The sequence below is a fragment of the Gorilla gorilla genome, chromosome 15 (assembly GCF_029281585.2).
Source record: "Gorilla gorilla gorilla isolate KB3781 chromosome 15, NHGRI_mGorGor1-v2.1_pri, whole genome shotgun sequence".
NCBI classification, from domain to species: Eukaryota; Metazoa; Chordata; class Mammalia; order Primates; family Hominidae; genus Gorilla; species Gorilla gorilla.
The window spans coordinates 68,195,319-68,213,080 of NC_073239.2; the positions used below are offsets into that span (position 1 = coordinate 68,195,319).

At 37.2% G+C, this 17,762-nt stretch overlaps 2 protein-coding genes and 1 non-coding gene across 7 annotated transcripts in view; 2 read left to right on the top strand and 1 right to left on the bottom strand.

Moving 5' to 3' along the window:
- Positions 1 to 395, bottom strand: part of TRIM9 (tripartite motif containing 9) — a 263,721-nt gene extending 263,326 nt beyond the window's left edge. For all 5 annotated transcript variants that reach the window (XM_055361500.2, XM_004055164.5, XM_019009943.4 and 2 more), the window contains exon 1: positions 183 to 395. The gene's annotated coding sequence lies outside the window, so the exon portion shown is untranslated. The remainder of the gene's footprint in view (positions 1 to 182) is intronic.
- On the top strand, positions 338 to 16,303 carry TMX1 (thioredoxin related transmembrane protein 1). Its single transcript, XM_004055166.5, has 8 exons — positions 338 to 714; positions 4,117 to 4,232; positions 5,573 to 5,618; positions 7,348 to 7,476; positions 9,587 to 9,632; positions 9,730 to 9,831; positions 9,955 to 10,027; positions 14,608 to 16,303. Exons 1-8 carry the CDS (start codon positions 563 to 565, stop codon positions 14,784 to 14,786), a joined length of 843 nt encoding a protein of 280 aa, XP_004055214.1. The 5' UTR covers positions 338 to 562; the 3' UTR covers positions 14,787 to 16,303.
- Positions 4,350 to 4,484, top strand: LOC115930647 (small nucleolar RNA SNORA70). Its single transcript, XR_004067268.1, has one exon. It is a non-coding gene; the product is annotated as a small nucleolar RNA SNORA70 (small nucleolar RNA).
- Positions 16,304 to 17,762: the final 1,459 nt, after the last annotated feature.

Consider the following 17,762-nt stretch of genomic DNA (forward strand, 5'->3'; position numbering starts at 1 on the left):
CCAACACATCCAACATAACCATAATGTTCCTCTGCACCTTCCCTGTCTATAATCTCTCAGAAGTAAACCAATATTCCGACTCCTATAAAATCCATTAGCTTTACTACATGTTTCAAAGAAAACAAATGAGAACTCTGAAGGACATTTAATTGGAAAACTGCTTTAGCACATTATAAACTTACCAATTTGCTTGTAAACGCTAACTATTTGGCGCCAAAATCCTGGGAGCGTCTTTTAAGCCGTTCTTCCTCAAAGCACCGCCCCACTTTTTACACCACGCCTCCTTTTGCTCTGTTCCTTCCCCCACAATATTGGGGCACCCTAGGCGGTAGAAGAAGCCGCTTTTCTGTCATGCGCATTGCGGAGAGGCGTTCTTCCCTCTTTCCCGACTTCACCACTCACTGGGATCAGACCCCTGTCATGCGCAGTGAAAGTCCTCTAGACAGGCGCTCCTCGCAGCACCGTAGTGCGCTTGCGCTGAGCAGCCCGCGAGGGCGGAAGTGGGAGCTGTGACCGGAGGGAGGGGCCGCCGCGCTCGTTGTGAGGTGGGCAAGCGGCGGAAATGGCGCCCTCCGGGAGTCTTGCAGTTCCCCTGGCAGTCCTGGTGCTGTTGCTTTGGGGTGCTCCCTGGACGCACGGGCGGCGGAGCAACGTTCGCGTCATCACGGACGAGAACTGGAGAGAACTGCTGGAAGGAGACTGGATGATAGAATTGTGAGTGCGGGGCGGCCGGGGTCCTACGTCCGTGCCTGGACACACGACTTCACCCCACACGTTCCTCGTGCAGGTCGCAGGCTCCCCAGGACTGCGCCTCCGAGTTGCGGAGCGAGCGTCCCCGACTTCTGCAGCTCCCCAAACTCCTGGGATCTGCTGCCAGCTTGGTCCCACCCCCTCGTCTCTTACCCGTGAATGTTAAGTTTCTTCTGGCGTGCACCCTCGTTTCGTTTCTTGGGTTGTGGTGCGCCCAAAGGGTTAGCGCCAATGCGAATTCTGACATTTTTCATGACTTTGAGGATGCGACTGGGGCGCGGGGAGGGAGGTGTCCGACTAGTGTCTAAGTAGTTAAAGTGATTCTTCACAGACTTCTACACTTATTTTCACCACATTTTACATAAGAGAATATTGAGCAAAATCTCTCCTCTCGTTTTGTCTGTCCTTAAAAGATAGTCTGTTTATGGTGTTGGAATTTGGGGCTTTTAAGCTTTTTTTTAATGGATTAGGTACGTTTCTTTTTTATTGTAAATACTGAGTCAATTCAAGTTGGGTTATTTTTAAGTTTTCGTTTTCTCTTTTTGCCTCCTCTTTTGCTTTCTCTTTTTTTCACTCCTCATCTCATTTTTCCTTTGGGTGTCTTTGTAGTGTAGAGAATACCTTGGGTTGTGACTCCTAGGTTTTTGTAAATGGTATTACATTAAAAGATAATGTATTAATGTATACACTCTCAAGAGCGCCAGGTCATCATTTATTGCTCGAACGAAATCATGTATTTTGTGTGGTGATTTCAATTTAATAATATCTGTTCTGCCGCGGTGGGAAATAAAGTATCTGCCTTTGCTTTAGATGCTAAGTCGTTGTTGATGGTGGTATTATACATATTAGCAGTATTTACTGATAATAGTAAAAGCATGATTATTGAGTATTAACAGTGTACTGGACACCACTAAGCACCCTTTACACGCATACCATATTTAATTCCCTACAAATTCTCTATGACAGGTGTTTTTCACGTTTTACAAATGAGTAACAGGATACCTAAATACTTTAGTTAACCTATGCAGATATTGCTGTGCTGGCTTTCTTTGGGTCTTCAGAGTAGGCATACAATAATTGTTGTTAGAACACCTTCTTCTTTTAAAAGGTTCAGCTGGAAGTGGCGTACGCTACCCAGGAGATTGAGGTATGAGGATGACTTGAGCCCAGGGGTTCAAGAGATCCTGGGCAACGTAGCAAAATAAATAAGTAAATAAGAATGAAAAGACAACAGGGTTCAGGTGAGTGTTTTCTTGTGTCACGAATACAACAAGGGTTGTCAAGTTAAGGAGGCCAGTGAAAGTGACATCCCCAAGGGAGAACCCAGAAGGCTAAATCAGTAAGTCCTGTGTTATTTTTTAAAAAAACAAAACTGGCCGGCGCGGTGGCTCACGCCTGTAATCCCAGCACTTTGGGAGGCCGAGGCGGGTGGATCACGAGGTGAGGAGATCGAGACCATCCTGGCTAACACGGTGAAACGCCGTTTGTACTAAAAATACAAAAAATTACCTGGGCGTGGTGGCACGCACCTGTAGTCCCAGCTACTCGGGAGGCTGAGGCAGAAGAATCGCTTGAATCTGGGAGGCAGAGCCGAGGTCGCACCACTGCACTCCAGCCTGGGCGACAGAGTGAGACTCAATCTCAAAAAAAAAGTAGAACATTTATATGGAGGGTAAGATAAAGGGAAATTTTCATAGTATGCATATAATCTGCAATTCTGAAATGAATTTTCATTCAGGCACCATTGAAAGCTTCAGGGGAGAGGAACTGTGACACTTTTTCAGTCATCATCATGAGTAACTTGTTTTAGATCGTGCCTGTAAAATAGTGTTATAAGCAATATATTAAGCAATAGTGATCGTGTGTGTATATGCAAAATACAGTCAAGTATTACTCAAGGATATTTTTTAACTCATTATGGTCCAACTATATAAATACAGCAATCAGAAGTAGTATTAAGGAGAACAAGACTAACAAAACATTGAGTATGAGGTAAATCCACATTGGAGCATCTATCTGAAATTATGCTATAGAGGAGTAGTTTTTCTTTTTCCTTAAGTAGAGATTCTAAAGTAAGTTTTTAGAAAGCAACTGACAGCCTGGGCAACATGGCAAAAACCAGTCTCTACAAAAAAATACGAAAAATTAGCTGGGCGTGTGGGCAGGCATCTGTAGTCCCAGCTACTTGGGCTGAGGTGGGAGGATATCTTGAGCCCGGGAGGTTGAGGCTGCAGTGAGCCCAGATGGCGCCACTGCCCTCCAGCCTGGGTAACAAAGCGAGACCCTGTTTCAAAAAATAAAAAAGCAACTGAGCAACAAAACGAACCTGAAAAAGAAGGACTCTAGTAGTTTTAGTAATAGTCTGCTCCTAATTACAAGTGAATTATCTACAGTAAATCCATTTCTGCTCAGAAGTTTTGTCATGGAGATATTTTCATTGTAATACGATTTATTGTTAGGAGCTTGGCTTTTATACTACCAGTTTGTCTTGTTCTACAATGTCTATTTTAGGAGTTTGGTTTTCATAAAACAAGTGAAGAAAATGTGAAGTGCAGAAAGTATAGTTTTGTGTTTAACTGCTTTAGGCTTTATTCTTCCTGGTTCTGTTAAAAAAAAAAAAAAAGAACAACCCTGTGGTGTATTATAAGATAAAATACAATAAAGTGGAAAAATAAGATCCTCGGGAGATAATACCAGAGGAGTAATTTAAATGCTAATATGCTTGCATTTGTAAATCCAAGGTCTTGGAAACAGGATGACCTAACTGGCCAAGAGTTTTGTTTGGCCTGCTTAGTATTTGTGTGTGGGTTATTTTTTGAGGTAACATTCTCATATAAAAATGCAGCTCTCCATCTTCTTTTAAATGTGAATAGCCAGCCTTAGTGTGCCAGCATCCTTTGTGGCAATCCTACTTAATAATGGTTGCCACTTTAAGATGGAATATGTGCTTTCTTATTCACCACAGCCCAGGACACTTCTATTTTTCCAACACCTTGCATTTGTGACTCTGCATTGTAAATTATTAAAATTGGTAAGCTCTAACTTTGGTCTTGAGCTTTCTGGTGGCTACACCATTAATAGAGAAATGCAAAAGTTTTCTAAAGAGCTGTTTTGCATGTGAAAAAATCCTGTGTCTTATTCTCAGAATTTTATTTGATTAGCATCATCAGTTCATCATTCTCGATTCCTGGATTGTTAGATCTACCCTTAAAAGTTTTTCATCTGCATAAAATTAACCACCTTATCATCTTCAGTGTTTTCATATGAAATATTCTTCATAAATTATACATTTAAATTTTTTATCCCAAGATAAATGGTCATACTAAAGTGCTTAACTTTTTTTTAAAAAAAATCTGTATTTCTTAGTTATGCCCCGTGGTGCCCTGCTTGTCAAAATCTTCAACCGGAATGGGAAAGTTTTGCTGAATGGGGAGAAGATCTTGAGGTTAATGTTGCGAAAGTAGATGTCACAGAGCAGCCAGGTACTGTAAGTCTTTGGTTAGTTTTGTTTCTTTGCTGTTTGGGTTGATATATTTATCCTATTTTCTACATTACATAGTCTTAATTCTACCTTTCTTTAGGTTTTGAAAACCTACAGTCTGCAGCTAGTTAACCTGACTTGTCCACCTCCCTGCTGGGGGCTCAGTGTGCAATGGTTGCAAAATGGAGATTCCCTGGTTGTGTATACACCTGATTTCTTGAATGTGTTGCTTTAAGGGTTCTTGAAGACATTACCCTCTTTTTATTCTTGCCCATATAACTGCCTCTGATTTGTTGTTCTTTGCATCCCAGGCCCCAGACTAGTATGTAAGATGCCTTTGAGAAGTCCTAGAACACTGTGGTTCAGGTGAACATTGGCCAAGCCACATTTGCATCCATACCAGGCTTCAGAATAAGGAGCATGTGGTTGAGTGTTTTTCTGGAGTCAAGGTCACGTTCCCTGACAAAAGAAGATCTGAATCTCTGAAATTGAGTTTTAAATTTAGTACCTATGATTTGAGGATGTGGGCTCCTAAATATAAAGCCCTCGTGGTTGTGAGGTCAAGTGCACTCCTGACTTGGTCCCTGGACAAGTGGCAGGTCCTGCCCTTAAGGAGATTCCTTCCACAGACCAATCTCATCTTACCGTTCTCGGTAGTCACACTACCCTTGGATTCTTGGCTGTCCCATCCCAAATGGTAATAATAAGTAATATTTATCGAGCGCTTGCCTATTATAGCACTCTTCCAAATATCTTGTGTTTATTATTTAATCCTTATACAACCCCGTGAAATATGTAATGTCCCCATTTCACAGATAAGAAAACTGAGGCACAGGTCAATTCTCTGTAATATCAGTGCTTGACACATGGCTAACAATAAATGTTAGCTCCTATTATTTTTGCCTGTCTCATGAAAGATTCATAGTATTTTCCATTTTTAGCAGCACCATAAACTGCCTTTGTTTGTTGAATGTCAAGTGCAATTCCATTGGATTTTAGATCTAAGACCCTATTACCTTGTGCTCTCCCATGAGCACAAGGTGCTCTTATTACTAGTAGTCTTAATTTTGACAGTGATATAAATGATGAAGTGTTTTTATTTAAAAATGTATTCAGTACTCTAGTTCTACATACTTTTTAACTGAGATAATGTGCAGTATTGTGTTTTTTAAAGTTGCTTTAAGTACATAATTCATTTTTAAATTATGTATTACAAAGCTCAACTATTAGGTATAATTTCATGTTCTTTCCTATTAGTATGTATTTAAATAATTCAAAGTCACCTTTTAAGTAGTCAGTGATTGGCCTATGTAAAACCTGCTGTGTGTTCTTTATTTGTAGGACTGAGTGGACGGTTTATCATAACTGCTCTTCCTACTATTTATCAGTAAGTATTCGAAGATTCTAAATTATGGAGAAGGATGCATTATAGTGTAGTCAGAAGTAGTAGGCCTCTGGCTTGGATCATGTTGGAAGAGCTGAGGTAATCTCATATTCAGCAGGTATTTTAGAGGGCTTGTTTTGCTTAGTGTTATCCTAGGTGCCTTTAGGTAGTTGAGTGATGTGTGAAACAGTCTCTGTTCTCAAAGATTTACAGTTGTTTTGGAAAGTGATGTTCTTGTGAAATGGTGTGATCCTGTTCAGCGTGTTAAGTCATTATGCATCCAAAGTAGTGGTGAGTCCTGTAGGTAATTGGATAAAGGAGAAATCACAGTTACCTGGATTGGTTCCCAGAGAATATGGGGTTTAAATGAAACCTTGGAAGTAGAATTTTAAGAGTGGAGCATAAGCATTTTATTGTGAGGACAATCTCATAAACCGTCATTAACAGGAACATGTTATGTCCAAAAAGTAGCTAAGAAAGTGCTGTTGTACAGCCTTGGGTAGAGTAATAGGTGACAGTTGGGTAATAAATCAGAATGAGCAAGATTATGTAGTCTTCAGTGTCAGGTCTGTTAGTTTGACTTTATCTTCTAAATTGAGGGTATGAAATCTCAAGTCTGTGTACCCTAACATCATGTAGCTGTTAGGTTAAATACCAGGAGGTACTGAAAATAAGTTGACAATTCTTTGTATTTGTAGCTTGCTTTTCTTTGCCCTTTTTTCTTTTTTTTATGTTTTTAAAATTCACCCCTACTCCCTTCACATCTACGTAAATTTCTGTTCGCTGTCTCCATAAGTGCTTCTGTCCTGCCCTTCTCATTCAGTCCTTTTCCCCACGTGCCCCTTCAGTCTCTCCCTTTGCTTTTCACTTCTTAGTGCCCTGTGACCTTATTTGGAATTTCCTGCCCTTTTTCTTTCAGTCAAAATTGTTTACCATATCCTTTCTCCTATTTCCTGCCTGTCGAAATCTTACCTATGCTTCAAATAATAGCTCAAATGACACTTCACAAAAACTTTGTGTTTTGGGGTGGGGGGCTTCCTCGTGGTTTTTACCTCTGAGTGGATAAAGGGTCCCTTAACCCTACTTAACAGGTCCCTAGTAGGGAGCTGATGAGTTTTTGCACTTAAAGATGTTGGAGCCAAGAGAACATTTATGACTCTGACAGAACTTTCTACATTGGGAATGGGAAGGAGGAGGTGGATCTAAGGAAGGCTGCAAAGCTGACTAAAGTCACTGAAATGAGAGGAAGGGAAGCACCGTACCAGACGCCTCCAGTGATTTAAAGCAGGGTGCCTGAGGTGATGCTATTATAGCCAAAAGTACTAGAAAAATGCCTTAAAATTTTAAGTTATAGCTTAACAGCTAATAATTACTATATGCCAAGCACTATTCTAATAATTTTTATATAATTCTTTTTATATGTGTATTACACATAAGGCTTAAAAGTACTTTTCTGAGATTTATCTACTTACTGTATTTCATAGTTTCATTACTTGGAAGAATAACAGTAATTACATTTTAAGGCTTATGATTTTAAAAAAATGTAACCTCATTGTTAAATTGGGGGCTAAAATGTCATTAGTAGGTAAATAGTATAATTTGCTATTAATACTTGTACATTGCTAATGCTTTTGAATGTTAGAATTGACTGTAAAGTGAGGTGAAAAAATAGCAAAATAAATATTTAATTATTTCTCAGTGCTGGATAATATTTAATTCTGATTCTCTTTAGTTGTAAAGATGGTGAATTTAGGCGCTATCAGGGTCCAAGGACTAAGAAGGACTTCATAAACTTTATAAGTGATAAAGAGTGGAAGAGTATTGAGCCCGTTTCATCATGGTTTGGTCCAGGTTCTGTTCTGTAAGTATGAGGGCTTTTTCTCTTACCCATTTCATAATTAATTGGAACAGATAATTATATTTTATGTAAAGCATTCATACTCAGTTTGTTTCTTGAGCAGTTAAGGTATATCCACATTTATTACATGTTTGATTTTTTTTTTTTTTTTTTTTTTTTTTTTTGAGACGGAGTCTTGCTCTGTCGCCCAGGCTGGAGTGCAGTGGCGCAATCTCGGCTCACTGCAAGCTCTGCCTCCCGGGTTCATGCCATTCTCCTGCCTCAGCCTCCCGAGTAGCTGGGACTACAGGTGCCCACCGCCACACGTGGCTAATTTTTTTGTATTTTTAGTAGAGACGGGGTTTCACTGTGTTAGCCAGGATGGTCTTGATCTCCTGACCTTGTGATCTGCCCGCCTCGGCCTCCCAGAGTGCTGGGATTACAGGTGTGAGCCACTGTGCACGGCCTACATGTTTGATCTTTTTAGTTTGACCTTCTAAGTCAAACATATTTTCATGCTTCTTGAGTTAGAGAAGGCATTTTATAGAAGTAAGTTGTACACCTTTTCAGGAATATTTTAGCTTGCTAGATTTGGTCATATGTATCATCAAAAACTAAATGCCCCTAAGAGTCTTCACACTGTAATGGGTAAAGCTATCACTCGAGTGTAATAATTTGAATGAGTAGGCTCAAACTTGTACTCATGCTACCTCCAGACTTCAATTTGTTTTTTAATGTTCTGTCTCCATGGAGACCGTCAAAAATTGCCGATACCAACTAAATTACATAAACTTCAGCTCTTGATGTCAAGCAACTGAATTGTTTGGTTGGTTATTCCACCTGTCTGATAACTTCTTATATGAATAGTGTGTATAAATGGTGACCATAATAGCGTGCCTAAGCACTGAGCTTTATAGATATCTAGAGGGTAGATGAATTTCCTCGTAGCAACTGGCTATGGAGTGATAAGGATTGGAAGTAGCAAGCATGCTTTCTTTCTGCTTTGCTGTTGGAGTACAGGGCCTCACTGGTCATGTGAGAGACCTCTGGGAATAGTGAGTTTTGCTGAGGTCACCATGGACTGATCCTGTGTGGCCATCTGTCTCTTCCTATCCTCTCACCACACTTACCTTTGGAGGATAGGGAGTTGGGACAGTAGTCACATAAGAGAAAAATGCTCTAGATTCTGTGGATGGGAGAAAGATTAGCCCTGTTAACACTCACCCATGGAACTACCATGCCCAACTCAATTTTGGATCCTACTGTTCCTGAAATAAATTACTGCAGACTACAGTGAGGCTATACAGTGCTTTATGTTTCAGTTCCTTGTTTCTCTTCTCACTTGGCTTTTAAACAACAGAAGCAACATGATTAAAATACCTTTCTGTGTTGAACTAAAAGTATAACTGATTTTTGTTCTCTGAAATCTCATCTCATAAATGAATCTTGTTCTTCCAGTAGAAGAAAGTAGTTGCTTGTAAGTCTATTTTCAAGCAGCTACAATTGGGAACTCGCAGACCTTTCTTATTTCTGAAGCATGCCTTTTTAAAACTGACCATTTAATTATGTAAAATACTAATTTTTGCTTATATGATGACTTAGCATTTATTTCCTATGTAATAATTTTGTATATCATTAAATGATGTCAAACTAATACTCTTGTAAATTTTAATTAATTTCAATAAAAAAGAGGGATAGTTCTTAAATGGAAAGAATTGGCTTGACAATTGTTTCCAGTCCTTCCTTTAGCCTCCCTTTGGTCTTGCTTTGAAGGCTTTTAAGGGTGAGTAAGAGTTGCCTTTTCCAACTGGTTTCATGGAACTTGTAACCCTTTACTCAGTGTATTGGAGAAATCATCAGATGAAAGACAAAATATTAACATCAAAATAGTGGGAGAAAAGGAAAAAAATACTGTCAAGTATTTTTATTTATGAGGCTGTCACATGGTAGTGTCAATTTAGAAACAGTTTTCATGAACAAGGCTTATTACAGGCATGAAATCAGTGATGTATCACTAGTCTTGATTAACAGCAATAAAATCTGTCATATTGGGGAAATTATAGAGTAGAAAATAGTATGTATAGACAAATCTGTGTATGTTACTCAGTTTTTTAATCATCTCTTTTATTTTTAGGATGAGTAGTATGTCAGCACTCTTTCAGCTATCTATGTGGATCAGGGTATGGACTAAAATATTTTTATCTTAAACATTTTTACCACTATCACTTTAACAAAAATGAACAGATTTTTAGTTTTTTTTTTTTCTTTTGATTTTAGACTTGCCATAACTACTTTATTGAAGACCTTGGATTGCCAGTGTGGGGATCATATACTGTTTTTGCTTTAGCAACTCTGTTTTCCGGACTGTTATTAGGACTCGTAAGTATTTCATTTTTGGAGTGCTAGGAAGAAAGATATTTAAAAATGTGATTATTTAAAATAGTTACATTAGCTGTGGCATATATTCTACATTCAGATTTCTTACAATGTTTATTTTTACAGTGTATGATATTTGTGGCAGATTGCCTTTGTCCTTCAAAAAGGCGCAGACCACAGCCATACCCATACCTTTCAAGTAAGTATATTTTAAAATGTTTATTTTTTATTCACGATAGTCCTATTCATTACTGTAATCACAATCACACATTTCACAGGTTGCTCTTCCAGCTTAGAATTCTAACTGTGGATTGTTGGTCTTTATCAGCTATGGCATAAAGGAAGGTAGAGGAGATGTATATTTCATATAAGAATGTAGCCCAGTGGATTTTGGAACATTGTTATTTTCTTGACTCTTATATTATGGGGAATTTTAACATTGCATATAGCATGTAGCTATTTAATAATATTTATTTGGTGTCATTTTATAAGTGGAATATATTCTACTCTTGAAGTCTTTCATTAGTATACTGGCCGCCACATTTGAAGATTATTCTTTGAATGCCAGCCAATTGTAAGTTTTTTCTGGTAGGATATTGGGAAAAGCAATCCCTATAGTTGATTTAGGATGCCACTGACACTGAACTGTACTACAGAACAATTTAAATAATTACAAGCATTTACCACTCTTGTAATTGTACTGTTAATGGAAGCATTTATATTTGCAGTTCTTAAAGAACTTTTACTTATCTGTTACCTCGTTTGCTCTTCAGCAACTCTGTAGTAGAGTGCATAGGTGTTACTGCTCCCATTTTGTACTTGAGGAGACTAAGGTTCACAGTCACACAGAAGTGACAAAGCTGATTTTAACTAAATCAGACTTGTGGCCTGATATTCCTTCATTTATTATGTCTTTTGTTTGTTTGTTTGTTTTTGAGACGGAGTCTCGCTCTGTTGCCCAGGCTGGAGTGCAGTGGCGTGATCTCGGCTCACTGCAACCTCTGCCTTCCGGGTTCATGCTATTCTCCTGCCTTGCCCTCCTGAGTAGCTGGGACTACAGGTGCCCACGACCACGCCCAGCTAATTTTTTGTATTTTTAGTAGAGACGGGGTTTCACTGTGTTAGCCAGGATGGTCTCGATCTCCTGACCTCGTGATCCGCCAGCCTTGGCCTCCCAAAGTGCTGGAATTACAGGCGTGAGCCACTGCGCCCGGCCATGATGTCTTTCTTAACTTAGCTTATTGAGATCAAAATTTCCGAAATGAAGTCTATGGAGATTGAATTTATAGTGTACCTTGTCCTTTCATACTGGTAGGTCATCTTTTCATTTCTTAGATAGTTGCATTGATACTAAAAAGGACATGCATAGGGGATGGAATCATTTTATCCAAAAAGGGCCACTGATGTCTAGGAAAAAAACGTAAGCACAGATTACTTAAAAGACAAGTGTATTGTTAGGTTTAAGGTTTTTGAAGTGAAATGAATATAAAATGTTTACTCCCCAACTTTTAAATTGTGAATAAAATGTAAGATCTAATTTAGTAGATACAAAAGATAGATATATAAAGGTAGCTATACCGATGGTCCCTGACCTACAATCATTCAACTTAAAATTGACTTTACGATGGTGCAAAAGGAATATGCGTTCAGTAGAAACCGTACTTTAAATTTTGAATTTTGACCTATTCTGGGCTATTGGTATGGAGTACTTTTGTGATGCTGGGCAGATTAGGTTAGGTTAGGTGTATTAATGTATTTCAACTTATGTAAGGATAGGTTAGTTGTATTAAATGCCTTTTTGACTTATGATATTTTCAACTTATGATGATTTATCAGGGTATAACCCCATCATAAGTCAAGCAGCATCTGTATTATGTTTTTTTTAATATATTCTGTCTTCACCCTCACATAAATCATATGGCCGTCAGAAAATCCGTAGTGTGGTAAGTGTGCAACTAGCATTGGATCCCATAAATGTACCAAAGTACCTACTAAGTCATGTGATGTGCAGGCTGTTACTGCCACTGTTGCCAGGTCGTCCTCCCGTCTCCCAAGAGTTTACTTTGGGAGTCTGCATAGATTGATTTCTCTGAGGATGTAGGTGTTGGAGTCTGAGTCATCTTACCACTTAGAGCAAACTTGAGAGTGTCTGAGACTTGCCCGAAGAACTTGTTCAAACAGATTGCTGATTCCCCACCCTGGGTTTTGGACTCAGAAGTTCTGTATTGGGGCCAAGAATTTCCATTTCTTAAAATTCCCAGGTGAAGTTGATGTTGCTGGTCTGAGGACCACTATTTGAGAACCCCTGTCTTAGAGAAAGTGGTTACCAATGGAAAAATCTATAGGCCCCGGGGCCTGAAATAACTTGTCTTTTGGTGTTGACCATACAAACTTTTTAAAAGAATACTGACTCTGATAGAATCCTTTCGGTGCAATATTGTGGAATACGTAACTGGTATACACAAAGAGGTAAGTGTTCTCAAACAAGATGGGTAAGTCAGTGAATAGGCACAATTTTAGAAACTTTAAAAGAGTTGAACCTAAGGAAATGACAGAGGTAATACTCTACCTCTTTTAGGAAGTTACAAGGGAATTCATTTCTTGGAAATGAAATTTTTAAAATGACTTGGCTAATTAATGTCAAGCTACTGAAGTTTTTCTGTCCTCTATTATGATCCACAGTAAAAGTCACTAAAGAAATCTTTACCTTTAAATATCTGTTAATTTGGAGGGATTGAAAGGTATAAAGTAAAGGGTTTTTTGAATGCTTTCCAAATCATTCAAAAAGAAGGCAAGCATGGTCTCTGAGCCAGAGAGATCTGATTGGGCATCCCAGCTCTACCACTTAATAGCAAAGCAGTATGACAGACATTTTTTACCCTCTGAGCGTGTAACCTCCTTTGTGAAATGAAAGTAATTAAATTTGCCCCTTTGGATCATTATGACACTTAGGAGATAGGTATGTAATGCTCACCTTATCCTAGTAACATATAATAAGCATTCAGTAAGCACTATGCATATGATTATGTAATTTATTTTTCTTTAGTAATACAACTGATATTAATCCAGACTTTAAAGTGATATTGCCATGCCCCTTCCGTAATGGAACACATGATTTGAATTGTTTTTCAGTATGTGTGCTTGTCTTGATTTTGAGTTGCTAGGGTTGCTAAGGAAACCCAACTCAATCTACTGTTAAGCAAAATTGGAATTTATTGGTTTATATAGGGATGAATTCTGAGGTCAGGGTTGACTGGATCCTTAAGGCTCAAATGATGTTGTTAAGATGCTGTTTCTGAGTTAACTCAGTTCTCCACACCTTGACTAGTTCAATTCTCAGTTGAGTGCTTTTTAGAATTTTTTATTTTTTATTTTTCTAGTTTTTTTCTGCTCACAAGGACATCTGGATCAATTTGGCCCTTTCCAGTCACTAGCATAAGGTGGTTAGAGAAAACCATAGTCACAATCTAAGAATAAGAAGGAAATTCATTTTTTTTTCTACACCCACCTATTTTTTGGAGAAATTCTGGTACACTCTGCTTGTGTAAAGGTCTCACTTTTTGGAAACCAGGGTTTCTCAGCCTTGACACTATTGACGTTTTTGGCCAGATGATTCTTAGTTGTGATGGACTGCCTTTTATACACTGTTGAATATTTAATAGCATTCTACTTGCCAATAGCACTGCCCTTCTGAGGTGTGAAAAAACAAATATCTCTAGACATTGTTAAGTGTTCTTTGAGGAGGGCGAGAACTTGCCCTTGGTAGGGAACCACTGCTGTAAACTAGTATTCACCAGGACCGCCTGGGGTGTGGCATAGAAAAGGGGCTGTTAGCCCAAAATAAAGATGGATGCCAGGCAGACTAAACAACAGATGGTTCATTGCTGGTAATTTTTCCCCATGGTTTGTTCTGCCTTATTAACCCAATCCTTCCTTGCGGGTGTCGCCTCCCTGGCCCCACCATTCTTGATTGCCTAGGATTGGGGGCAGTCTGAGATCATTGAACAGAGTAAAGCTCTTTGACCCAGTTCTGTCTCTTGTATCTCACCATGGTGTGCTCTAAGCTTAAGTTAACTAGCAGCTGGCCATATAAAACATCGAAAGGGTGTGTATTTATTCATTGAGATGTACACTTAAGATTTGTACATTTTATTCTTGTAACTATGTTGTAATAAAATCATATATATGGGGGATGAGTAAGGGGAAGCACATTTATAAGACCAGAAGAAGATATGGACAGAAATACAACCTTCAACTGCAAATGTGTGATTTCTGTTCCCCTGGGAACTGAAACAAGAATACTGTTTAAGTTTTAGTATACTTGTTGACCAGAAGTTTAATAGCGAATTAATATGAGATAGTTTTTTTTAAAAGGCAGTCAAATTTAGCAGTGGGGGTTGTGTATCACCATTAGTGACAGTAATAGTAAGTTCTGATAACCTACTACCATTGGACCAACCAGTTTTTTTTAATGCTGTACATTTTCTCACAACTTCCATATTCACAACATTAATGCTGATTCATTAATTTCAGTTCAGTTTATAAATAGGTGGGTAATTAGAATGACTTTGATAACTAAGATGGCTCAAACAATTTTTATTTTTATAAAATTCATGGTTTTTTTGATCTTATCTTGAATAACTTTTTCCTTTTGGAAATCCAAACATGATAAATTTATGCCAAAGCGGTTTTGGGGCATATGAGACATTGTATCTTGATTTTACTCTAAAGCAAATCTAATACATCAACAAAAATACATTTTTGGTCTTTGTCTTTAAGAAAAATTATTATCAGAATCTGCACAACCTTTGAAAAAAGTGGAGGAGGAACAAGAGGCGGATGAAGAAGATGTTTCAGAAGAGGAAGCTGAAAGTAAAGAAGGAACAAACAAAGACTTTCCACAGAATGCCATAAGACAACGCTCTCTGGGTCCATCATTGGCCACAGATAAATCCTAGTTAAATTTTATAGTTATCTTAATATTATGATTTTGATAAAAACAGAAGATTGATCATTTTGTTTGGTTTGAAGTGAACTGTGACTTTTTTGAATATTGCAGGGTTCAGTCTAGATTGTCATTAAATTGAAGAGTACATTCAGAACATAAAAGCACTAGGTATACAAGTTTGAAATATGATTTAAGCACAGTATGATGGTTTAAATAGTTCTCTAATTTTTGGAAAATCGTGCCAAGCAATAAGATTTATGTATATTTGTTTAATAATAACCTGTTTCAAGTCTGAGTTTTGAAAATTTACATTTCCCAAGTATTGCATTATTGAGGTATTTAAGAAGATTATTTTAGAGAAAAATATTTCTCATTTGATATAATTTTTCTCTGTTTCACTGTGTGAAAAAAAGAAGATATTTCCCGTAAATGGGAAGTTTGCCCATTGTCTCAAGAAATGTGTATTTCAGTGACAATTTCGTGGTCTTTTTAGAGGTATATTCCAAAATTTCCTTGTATTTTTAGGTTATGCAACTAATGAAAGCTACCTTACATTAATTAATTACAGTTTTCTACACATGGTAATACAGGATATGCTACTGATTTAGGAAGTTTTTAAGTTCATGGTATTCTCTTGATTCCAACAAAGTTTGATTTTCTCTTGTGTTTTTCTTACTTACTATGGGTTACATTTTTTATTTTTCAAATTGGATGATAATTTCCTGGAAACATTTTTTATGTTTTAGTAAACAGTATTTTTTTGTTGTTTCAAACTGAAGTTTACTGAGAGATCCATCAAATTGAACAATCTGTTGTAATTTAAAATTTTGGCCACTCTTTTCAGATTTTACATCATTCTTGCTGAACTTCAACTTGAAATTGTTTTTTTTTTTTTTCTTTTTGGATGTGAAGGTGAACATTCCTGATTTTTGTCTGATGTGAAAAAGCCTTGGTATTTTACATTTTGAAAATTCAAAGAAGCTTAATATAAAAGTTTGCATTCTACTCAGGAAAAAGCATCTTCTTGTATATGTCTTAAATGTGTTTTTGTCCTCATATACAGAAAGTTCTTAATTGATTTTACAGTCTGTAATGCTTAATGTTTTAAAATAATAACATTTTTATATTTTTTAAAAGACAAACTTCATATTATCCTGTGTTCTTTCCTGACTGGTAATATTGTGTGGGATTTCACAGGTAAAAGTCAGTAGGATGGAACATTTTAGTGTATTTTTACTCCTTAAAGAGCTAGAATACATAGTTTTCACCTTAAAAGAAGGGGGAAAACCATAAATACAATGAATCAACTGACCATTATGTAGTAGACAATTTCTGTAATGTCCCCTTCTTTCTAGGCTCTGTTGCTATGTGAATCCGTTAGATTTACAGTATCGTAATATACAAGTTTTCTTTAAAGCCCTCTCCTTTAGAATTTAAAATATTGTACCATTGAAGAGTTTGGATGTGTAACTTGTGATGCCTTAGAAAAATATCCTAAGCACAAAATAAACTTTTCTAACCACTTCATTAAAGCTGAAGACCAGTATGATTTCTGGTTGCTTTTTGAAGGTATGCTTTATTACTTTGTATTTAACGATGTTCGGATGAGTAGTTGTGTGTTCCTATATATGTACTTGATATGTGTAATCAAAAGACTGCCTTCTTTTTCTATTGAGATGTTTAAGGACAGTAATGCTCATTAATCAAGCATTTTTTTTTTTTTAGTGTTCTAGTATATGTGACATTGCCAATTTTTTTATTAGAAAATATGTGACCAGAAAGATTCTATAGAGTAAAAAATCAAAGCAAAACAAAAACCACAAAAAGACCCCTGTACTACAGAAAATGTAAAGTTGGCTGAACAGATAGGGTCTTGAAATTTCAGGAAACATATAATCTCACAGTTCTTAAAGATTGTCACTGTAGACATCTGAGTAATTAATTTTCAGTTAGTAACAGGCTTATAGAAACTCTTTGGGATTATTTACAAATGGTTTAGGAAAGAATAAGGTATAGTAAAAGTAATATCCTGGAGAATTCTGGGCCACCTACCCACCATAATCAATTTAGCTCTACTACTGAAGTATTGTAAAATCTGATCTCTAGAGGAAAATACAGTATCCTACCTTATGTTGTGTAAATACTTAATGATTATCAGAAAGACTGAAAAAAGTTTTAATGAAGAATTCTGGCTACATCTAACAGCTGCCATTTACCAAGTACCTACTGGAGCTTTGTTGTTTTCTTGTATTTATTAATTTAGTCCTAATGACAACTGCAAGACGGGTAAGCATTGCACATCTTTCAGGTGAGTCGTCCCAGAGGTGTGGTACAAATAGGTAAAATTTGAATCTAATTCTTGTTCCAAATCTTTTTTTGTTTGTTTTTGTTTTTGTTTTTTTTCTTCAGTGTGGGTACATGAAATTCAGCAATCTCTTATTTTGGTCTTTTTTTTTTTTTTTTGACACAGTTTCACTCTTGTTGCCCAGGCTGGAGTGCAATGGCATGATCTTGGCTCACTGCAACCTCCACCTCCTGGGTTCAAGCAATTCTTCTGCCTCAGCCTCCCAAGTAGCTGGGATTACAGGCATGTGCCACCATGCCCGGCTATTATTTTGGTCTTAAAATTTCACTCCTATCAGAATATAGGAGTGAATAAATGCTATTCATAAATAACCATAATTATTCAGTATTTGCAGTCTCGTGATGTTGGTTATTGCATAAAGTAAGTTATTGCAGTAAATGATGCTTTAGAAAGCAATTTTCTCTCATCAGTTTCATCCTTATTCAGCCTTACACAAAAAAAGGCATAGTTCTGGGCTTAATTGTGATGTAATTAAAATTATTGAGTGAACATTTTGGCTCATATTTTATGACATTGTAGTTCCTCCCCATGGTCAATTTAAGGTAGAGTTCTTACAATATATTACTTTCAATATAGGTATTTTATTAATAAGAATTTATTTCAGTTGGACTTATTAAATGA

What these genes read in the sequence shown, in the direction of transcription:
- TMX1 (XM_004055166.5), top strand. Translation starts at nt 563, where the DNA reads ATGGCGCCCTCCGGGAGTCTTGCAGTTCCCCTGGCAGTCCTGGTGCTG. An exon ending in GGAGACTGGATGATAGAATT is followed by an intron (nt 715 to 4,116) that starts GTGAGTGCGGGG and finishes TGTATTTCTTAG; the next exon opens with TTATGCCCCGTGGTGCCCTG. An exon ending in GCCATACCCATACCTTTCAA is followed by an intron (nt 10,028 to 14,607) that starts GTAAGTATATTT and finishes TTTGTCTTTAAG; the next exon opens with AAAAATTATTATCAGAATCT.